General features: G+C 43.8%; 1 protein-coding gene across 1 annotated transcript in view; it reads left to right on the top strand.

Moving 5' to 3' along the window:
* The first annotated feature begins 4,716 nt into the window (after window positions 1-4,716).
* Window positions 4,717-10,056, top strand: part of LOC118940092 — a 149,995-nt gene continuing 144,655 nt past the window's right edge. The window contains exon 1 of the mRNA XM_036948328.1: window positions 4,717-4,786. Coding sequence (XP_036804223.1) covers window positions 4,732-4,786 — 55 coding nt within the window. The 5' untranslated portion in view covers window positions 4,717-4,731. The remainder of the gene's footprint in view (window positions 4,787-10,056) is intronic.

Below are 10,056 nucleotides of genomic sequence, written 5' to 3'. Positions count from 1 at the left end.
GTTTATATTGACGCGTTATGTTCAGTAGTTCCAAAACATCCGGTGATTTTGCAGAGAGCCACATCAATTTACAGAAATACTCATAATAAACATTGATAAAAGATACAAGTGTTATACATGGAATTATAGATCCACTTCTCCTTAATGCAACCGCTGTGTCAGATTTCAAAAAATCTTTACAGAAAAAGCACACCATACAATAATCTAAGTACAGCGCTCAGACACAAAAACAAGCCATACAGATATCCGCCATGTTGTGGAGTCAACAGAAGTCAGAAATAGCATTATAAATATTCACTTACCTTTGATGATCTTCATCAGAATGCACTCCCAGGAATCCCAGTTCCTCAATAAATGTTTGTTTTGTTCGATAAAGTTCATAATTTATGTCCAAATACCTCCTTGTTGTTCGCGCATTTTGTTCACAAATCCAAATTCATGAGGCGCGGTCACTAGGTCCAGACGAAAAGTAAAAAAGTTCCATTACAGTCCTTTGAAACATGTCAAACGATGTATAGAATCAATCTTTAGGATATATTTAACATAAATCTTCAATAATGTTCCAACCGGAGAATTTCTTTGTCTTCAGAAATGCAATGGAATGCAGGTCGCTCTCACACGAGCACACGTGATCAGCTCATGCCAGACACCTGATTGAAAGAGCTCTCATTCCCTCCTCCTTCATAGTAGAAGCCTGAAACAAGGTTCTAAAGACTGTTAAACATCTAGTGGAAGTCTTAGGAAGTGCAATATGACCCCATAGACACTGTATATTCGATAAGCAATGAGTTGAAAAACTACAAACCTCAGATTTCCCACTTCCTGGTTGGATTTTCTCTCAGGTTTTTGCCTTACATATGAGTTCTGTTATACTCACAGACATATTATGCATATCTTAGCTTCTGGGCCTGAGTAGCAGGCAGTTTACTCTGGGCACCTTATCCATACAAGCTACTCAGTACTGCCCCCCAGCCATAAGAAGTTGTTAAAGTGTACTGTTAGCTAGCTAGCTAATGTTAGTTGGCTTGCTAACTAATGTGTATGACCTTAATTCATATCTCAGAGCCACTAATTTTAGCCTAATGTTAGCTAGCTAACATTGAACCTGGTTGGCTAGCGACCTGCAGATTCATACAGGGTAGTAAAGTCATGAGTTGGGATTATGGTTCATTGTTTACCTAGGTAGCTAGCTACATGTCATAACAAAATAGTCTCTTCTTCGTGTGCCAGAGCGCAGAATAACTGATGGATTTACCAACGCTCAACACCATTTGAATATGGCCGTGTCAGTAAACGTTGGTAAAAAGCGTAATTAAATTGTTGCCAGCAGCACAGATACAGTCACCAACACTCTGGATAACATGAATAAAGCCGAATCAGCTCTGCTAGGGTGAGTAAAATGGTCAGAGTAGGGTTTTCTCTTATTATGTGTCTGGAAGTAGCTAACAAGCTAGCTAATTAGCTTGGGTGCTTGCCTGCCATTGTGAGGTCAGAACGTTCGGATCAACGCGACTCATCAACCAGAGCATCCCGTGTGTGTTCTGAACGTGAAATGCTCAGAGTTTATGAATGGACAATAGGACAGCACAGTTGCAGTCACCAACAGATAACATAATAGCCTAACCAGCTCTGCTAGGGCGAGTAATGTTCAGTGAGCTGTTCTCTCTCACTTAGATGTCTGAAAGTAGCTAGCAAATTAATACAGAATGCTTGGAACAACCCTTAAAGAGATGGGTGGGGCTAAAGCTTAAGAGGGTGTGAACGATGCTGATTGGGTGTAGACAAAGAAAGGGTCTCCAATAGTAGTACCAAAACATTCAAAGACCAAATTACTTTCCCATTGTTCCTTAACTGTACTGTATGATATATCATTTTGTAGCTTTGAGTCTCTACTTTTATCCGATGTAGAGTACACAATTTCAAGTTATGCTACATAAGTCCGATTTGAGCCGGTCAGTCACAAATGTGAATCCCTCGCCCGTTTCCATGACCCCTGGCAAAAACATAGACTGTGTATAGGGCAAAGATCTTTGCCTGTTCCTCTGGCATGGATTCAGCTTACAAATATGGAAACTCCAATGTTCACACCAATTCCAAACTTTTAAATCCATGACGGAAAGTGTGAACTTGCACTCTTGGGAAAAGGTTGAGAACCGGGATCTCAGCCTTAGGCACCTTATTACCAGTTTGTTATTCTGTTAATGATCCAAGTGGATGAGGACATGATTGTGACAAAGGAGGCTGCAGTAATGTTGAGATGCCAGTAGAAGGAGCTCTAGTCTAGAACACTGGAACCTTCAGTAGCACTTTGATGGAGATGATGAGGAGTGATGGGTCACATTATGTGAGAAAACACATTCAGAAACCATATAGAACAGTCAACACTTTGTTATGGATCTGTATTTAAAGAAAAGTTGAAAATGGGCTGCATTTAGGCAAAATCTAAGCCCACCCCTCAAATGAAGAAATGTAAATAGCTATGTGGTCTTTAGCAGTACATCTAGTACATCCCTTTCTGACATGCTGTTGATACATGTGATTGTCTTAAATCCCCGACTAGGCTACTTTCAAAATGTGTCAATCACTAAAATCACAATTCTTGTTTCTATGCACTGCTACGACGGTAAGTTGACTCACTGTACAAGACCTCTCCCCTTCACTATCAATAAGTGCATTGAGGACGACGTCCCCACAGTGACTGTACGTACATACCCCAAACAGAAGCCATGGATTACAGGCAACATTCGCACTGAGCTAGAGTAGAGCTGCCGCTTTCAGGGTGTGGGACTTTAACCCGGAAGCTTAAAAGAAATCCCGCTATGCCCTGCGACGAACCATCAAACAGGCAAAGCATCAATACAGGGCTAAGATTGAATCATACTACACACTCTGACGCTCGTCGGATGTGGCAGGGCTTGCAAACTATTACAGACTACAAAGGGAAGCACAGCCGCGAGCTGCCCAGTGACACGAGCCTACCAGACTAGCTAAATCACTTCAAAACTCACTTCGAGGCAAGCAACACTGAGGCACGCATGAGAGTATCAGCTGTTCCGGACGACTGTGTGATCACGCTCTCCGTAGCCGACGTGAGTAAGACCTTTAAAGAGGTCAACATACACAAGGCTGCGGGGCCAGACGGATTACCAGGACGTGTGCTCCGGGCATGTGCTGACCAACTGGCAGGTGTCTTCACTGACATTTTCAACAAGTCCCTGATTGAGTCTGTAATACCAACATGCTTCAAGCAGACCACTATTGTCCCTGTGCCCAGAACACAAAGGCAACCTGCCTTTAGAGCAGTGATGTTTTGGGGCTGTTGCTGGGAAACACGGACTTTCAACTCCCTCCAAAATGTTTTATGGGGTTGAGATCTGGAGACTGGCTAGGCCACTCCAGGACCTTGAAATGCTTCTTACGAAGCCACTCCTTCGTTGCCTGGGCGGTGTGTTTGGGATCATTGTCATGCTGAAAGACCCAGCCACGTTTCATCTTCAATGCTACATGGCCCCATTCATTCTTTCCTTTACACGGATCAGTCGTCCTGGTCCCTTTGCAGAAAAACAGCCCCAAAGCATGATGTTTCCACCCCCATGCTTCACAGTAGGTATGTGTTCTTTGGATGCAACTCAGCATTCTTTGTCCTCCAAACACAACGAGTTGAATTTTAACAAAAAGTTATATTTTGGTTTCATCTGACCATATGACATTATCCCAATCTTCTTCTGGATCATCCAAATGCTCTCTAGCAAACTTCAGACGGGCCTGGACATGTACTGGCTTAAGCAGGGGGACCCGTCTGGCACTGCAGGATTTGAGTCCCTGGCGGCGTAGTGTGTTACTGATGGTAGGCTTTGTTACTTTGGTCGCAGATCTTTGCAGGTCATTCACAAGGGATTTTTGCTCACCGTTCTTGTAATCATTTTGACCCCACCGGGTGAGATCTTGCGTGGAGCCCCAGATCGAGGGAGATTATCAGTGGTCTTGTCTGTCTTCCATTTCCTAATAATTGCTCCCACAGTTGGTTTCTTCAAACCAAGCTGCTTACCTATTGCAGATTCAGTCTTCCCAGCCTGGTGCAGGTCTACAATTTTGTTTCTGTTGTCCTTTGACAGCTCTTTGGTCTTGGCCATAGTGGAGTTTGGAGTGTGACTGTTTGAGGTTGTGTACATGTGTCTTTTATACTGATAACAAGATCAACAGGTGCCATTAATACAGGTAACGAGTGGAGGACAGAGGAGCCTCTTAAAGAAGAAGTTACAGGTATGTGAGATCCAGAAAACTTGCTTGTTTGTAGGTGACCAAATACTTATTTTCGGCCATAATTTGCAAATAAATTCATTAAAAATCCTACAATGTGATTTTCTGGATTTTTTTTCTCATTTTGTCTGTCATAGTTGAAGTGTACCTATAATGAAAATTACAGGCCTCTCTCATCTTTTTAAGTGGGAGAACTTGCACAATTGGTGGCTGACTAAATACTTTTTTGTCCCCACTGTATATATAGATATATACTTTTTTTGGTGTCTCAGAGAAGGAGTGCTGATGTAGGATCAGGTCCTACCGATCCATATAATAAAGATCTAAAAGGCTAAACTGGTCCGAGATGAGCACTCTTAGTCTACTCTGATTCACTTTGTGAATATGGACCCTGGACTGGTTTAATGTATCAGGTGGAGTTATTCACCAGATATAGAGTGAGTTGTTGTTTATGTTTCTTCGACTGCAACAATGGCCTTGAGAACAACAGGAAGTGTGTTGGGGGTCTTTCTCTGGTCTGTAGCAGGTATGGTCTCATTCATAACTGTTTTAGTAATGTTATCTTAATGTTATTCTGGTGTGTTCGTTGACATTGTTTCACTTTCTGATCTTCGTTGCTTTTTTATGTCTCTATTTTACTTTGGTCAGGGTGTGAGTTGGGGTGGGCATTCTATGTTTTTGTTCTATGTTCTGTATTTCTGGTTTTGGCCTGGTATGGTTCTCAATCAGAGGCAGCTGTGCATCGTTGTCTCTGATTGAGAACCATACTAAGGCAGCCAATTGAACTTGCACAATTGGTGGCTGACTAAATACTTTTTTGTCCCCACTGTATATATAGATATATACTTTTTTTGGTGTCTCAGAGAAGGAGTGCTGATGTAGGATCAGGTCCTACCGATCCATATAATAAAGATCTAAAAGGCTAAACTGGTCCGAGATGAGCACTCTTAGTCTACTCTGATTCACTTTGTGAATATGGACCCTGGACTGGTTTAATGTATCAGGTGGAGTTATTCACCAGATATAGAGTGAGTTGTTGTTTATGTTTCTTCGACTGCAACAATGGCCTTGAGAACAACAGGAAGTGTGTTGGGGGTCTTTCTCTGGTCTGTAGCAGGTATGGTCTCATTCATAACTGTTTTAGTAATGTTATCTTAATGTTATTCTGGTGTGTTCGTTGACATTGTTTCACTTTCTGATCTTCGTTGCTTTTTTATGTCTCTATTTTACTTTGGTCAGGGTGTGAGTTGGGGTGGGCATTCTATGTTTTTGTTCTATGTTCTGTATTTCTGGTTTTGGCCTGGTATGGTTCTCAATCAGAGGCAGCTGTGCATCGTTGTCTCTGATTGAGAACCATACTAAGGCAGCCTGTTTTCCCACTATGGGTTGTGGGTAGTTGTTTTCTGTGTCTGTGTTTCACCATACAGAACTGCTTCGATGTTCATTGTTTCACTATGTTTTTTTTGTATTCAGTGTTCAGTTATATTTTCATAAAAAATGGACACTTACCACGCTGCGTTTTGGTCCAATCTTTCATACTCCTCGTCAGAAGAGGAGGAAAATCGTTACAGAACTACCCACCAAAAAAGGACCAAGCAGCGTGGTCACCAGGAGCAGAGGGTTCTGGACTCCTGGACTTGGGAGGACATTCTGGACGGGAAGGGTTCCTACACATGGGAGGAGATCCTGGCTGGAAGGGATCGCCTCCCATGGGAACAGGTGGAGACAGCCAGGAGAGCAGAGGCAGCAGGAAAAGGGAGCCGCGAAATGAGGTAAGGCAGCGCAACAGGCACGAGAGGCAGCCCAAATTTTTTTTTGGGGGTGGCACACGGGGAGATTAGCAGAGTCAGGTGATAGACCTGAACCAACTCCCTGTGCTTACCGGAAGAAGCATAGTACTGGTCAGGCACTGTGTTATGCGGTCAAGCGCACAATGTCGCCAGTACACGCTCACAGCCCGGTGCGCTATAGGTCAGCCCCCCGCAAGTGCCATGCGAGAGTGGGCATCCAGCCAGGGCGTGTTGTGCCAGCTCAGCGTGTTTGGTCTCCGGTACGCCGTTTCGGCCCAGGGTATCATGCGCTGGCGCTGCGTGTTGTGTCTCCGGGGCGCTGCCAATATGCCTGCGCTCCGCCCGTGCCGGGCGAATGTGGGCATTGAGCCTAAGGGAGAGGTGCGAGTGGTATGCACCAGATCTCCAGTGCTCCCCCACAGCCCAGTCATCCGGTGCCTCCTCCACACACCAGGCCTCCTGTAGGTCTCTCCGTCTCCTCCCTCCAGGTTCTCCCGTCTGTCCGGAGCTGCCGGAGCCGCCCGTCAGTCAGGAGCTGCCGGAGCCGCCCGTCAGTCAGGAGCTGCCGGCGCCGCCCGTCTGTCAGGACCTGCCGGAGCCACCCTTCACTCCGGCGCTGCCGGAGTCTCCCGTCTATTCGGGGCCCGCTGCAGGGGTCCCCAGTCCGAGGTCGGCGCCGAGGGTCGCCGCTCCAAAGGCGCAACTTAAGTGGGCCAAGACTATGGTGGAGTGGGGTCCACGTCCCGCGCCAGAGCCGCCACCGCGGACAGATGCCCACCCAGACCCTCCCCTATGGGTTTAGGATTTGCGTGGGTGGGTACTGTCACGTCCTGACCTTAGTTCCTTTTTTATGTCTCTATTTTAGTTTGGTCAGGGCGTGAGTTGGGGTGGGCATTCTATGTTCTTGTTCTATGTTTTGTATTTCTGGTTTTGGCCTGGTATGGTTCTCAATCAGAGGCAGCTGTGCATCGTTGTCTCTGATTGAGAACCATACTAAGGCAGCTTGTTTTCCCACTATGGGTTGTGGGTAGTTGTTTTCTGTGTCTGTGTTTCACCATTCAGAACTGCTTCGATGTTCATTGTTTCACTATGTTTTTTTTTGTATTCAGTGTTCAGTTATATTTTCATAAAAAATGGACACTTACCACGCTGCGTTTTGGTCCAATCTTTCATACTCCTCGTCAGAAGAGGAGGAAAATCATTACACATCGTCTGTTAGGGGCTTCTGCTTTTCTGGAATAGTTGTCTTTGTCTTAAGTCCTTTCTGTGGTTTTCATTCACACTCAGCAAGTAGAGTACGGCAACAAAGTGTGGACAAACGCTGTTAGTGTGAGAAAATGAGTCTGTAATGTATAATCACCATCATGTGTGATTGCGTTGCAGTGTTACTGGGTCAGGATGGCAGGAGTGTGAAATACACCACTCAGAGTATCTGCACCTTGAAGGGGTCAACAGTAGAGCTGTCCTGCTCTTACACATATCCCAGTGGCTATACAATCACAACAACCTTCTGATTTACCAAACTTTATACCGTGACTCTGAGTGGTGACCCAGACTACAAAGGTCGTGTGACGTACCGTAGCGACAAGAAGAATGGCCACACTCTGACAATCAGAGACCTGAGAGACAGTGACTCAGCTACATACAAGTTCAGATATATAGCAGATCAGACCGTAGGGAAATATGCTGGCGATCCTGTAGTCACTCTGTCTGTCACAGGTACAGTTAAATTCAATAAAGCTAAACTGTTGAATTCCATTTAGTTCTGGGCATTAGTCTTGGTTTGTGTTTACATCTGTATAGAATAGGATTTCTTCCATCAGTGTCTTAGAGGGAAAACTCAGTGATAAAGGGATTTACAGTGATATAGTTTTTTAGCCACTTTATTTGGATAGTCTGGATAGATGCTCTACAGATGGTCATTCTATCAACACACTTCCTGTTGATAAGTTACTGCTTTTATTTTTTACTGTGTCACAATAGTCTCTTTCTACTATTTTCCCTGTACCTTGACACAGCTCTCTCTCCACAGAGTGTCCATCCTGACCCTAACTGGGACACACACACCACTGAAAATGAGGACCAGACACTCTGGCTGTAGGTATGTTATAACACATTCATATAGGTGTTTATTTTGTATACAGTTTTTGTGTTTGTTTGCGTGAGTGGGTAATTGGGTGAGTGAGAGAGATGAACACAGAAAGTAGAAGTGAGCGAGAATGCTATAGTGCAGTGTGTAAAGTGCTCATGCTGTGTTTCCTGTGTCGCTGTCTCTCTCTCAGAGTGTGAGGGACTCGCCCAGTGACACATTCACAGCTCTTCAGAGAGACACTCAGCCCTCTGTGTATCAGACCATCCAGGGGACCACCCACAGAACCTGGACTGAAGACAACCACCACATAACCTCGGCTGATAGAACCACCACAGAACCTGGACTGAAGAGAACCACCACAGAACCTGGACTGAAGAGAACCACCACAGAACATGGACTGAAGAAAACCACCACAGAACATGGACTAAAGAGAACCATCACAGAACATGGACTGAAGAGAACCATCACAGAACATGGACTGAAGAGAACCACCACAGAACATGGACTGAAGAGAATCACCACAGAACATGGACTGAAGAGAACCATCACAGAACCTGGACTGAAGAGAACCACTACAGAACATGGACTGAAGAGCTATGGCTCCAAATCAAAGCTAGTCCTTACACCTCTATTCTTTTGCTAATATATTGTTATAATATCTTGAAGGTTCAACCAAATTACAAAATGACACATTGGTTTCCCTTCCCTTTTAGCAGTCTATGAACATGGTGTGACATCAGTCCCTGCTTTGGTTTAGTTTCCCCTGACACTGTTTTCACTTGCTAATGTTTTAGCATTCGTGTCACAAATTACTGCACCTGTACATAGCCCACCTATAATTTAGCCCAAACAACTACCTTTGCACCCCATTATTTTTATTTCTACTTTGCACATTCTTCCATTGCAAAACTACCATTCCAGTGTTTTACTTGCTATATTGTATTTATCTTGCCACCATGGCCTTTTTTGCCTTTACCTCCCTTCTCACCTCATTTGCTCACATTGTATATAGACTTGTTTATACTGTATTATTGACTGTATGTTTGTTTTACTCCATGTGTAACTCTGTGTCGTTGTATGTGTCAAACTGCTTTGCTTTATCTTGGCCAGGTCGCAATTGTAAATGAGAACTTGTTCTCAACTTGCCTACCTGGTTAAATAAAGGTAAAATAAATAAATGAATAAAACAAATCCCATTCGTCATGTGACTGATAAGAGGCATTTCTCGCACATCATTTCAAAACCAATCAAAAGTTTAAAAAAATGTGTTGTGAAGCTCAACAAAGTCACTTCCAGATGATTTGAACATGATGTGAGATTGTTAATATGTGAAATCTTAATATCAGTCCCGTGACTTGAATGGGATTTTTGTAAATGTGGGAGTGTTCGACATTGTAGCTGACTTTAGAGGCAAGTCAAAATCTACAAATCACCTTGCATGATGAATAACTACTCAATATTATTTATAGATCATTCAGTCAGTCACAATTTACCCATGATACATCAGTTTTGATGCTCTCGAACAGTCTGAGTGACTGCTGAAGGAAGCCCTCTCTGCATAAGCTTCTTTCTCCCTGACATAGAGTTGGATAGAAGGTACATCTTGACATCTTTGTCATGATGTCTTCTGTGACACAATGAGCAGCACCATTGAGGGCTATTTCCATTTTAAAGTAGTTAATATCTTCAACTTCCATAAGTTTAATAACAGTCTTCATACCAACTGAAATGGTGTATTAAATGGCTTAGTCATGCTAAAACAGGCTTTGAAGCAAGTACGCCCTCTACTCAACTCTATTGTCCCTGACTGCTTCAAAGTTGTGTCAACCACAGACTTCAAACCTCCAACCTCACACTCAGTGTCTATATATATATAGACTTCCAGTAAGTTAACTTGCAACACATCTCCCCTTC

This window comes from Oncorhynchus mykiss, chromosome 17 (genome assembly GCF_013265735.2).
Source record: "Oncorhynchus mykiss isolate Arlee chromosome 17, USDA_OmykA_1.1, whole genome shotgun sequence".
In the NCBI taxonomy this organism is placed as follows: domain Eukaryota; kingdom Metazoa; phylum Chordata; class Actinopteri; order Salmoniformes; family Salmonidae; genus Oncorhynchus; species Oncorhynchus mykiss.
This window is presented reverse-complemented; position numbering and strand designations above follow the sequence as displayed.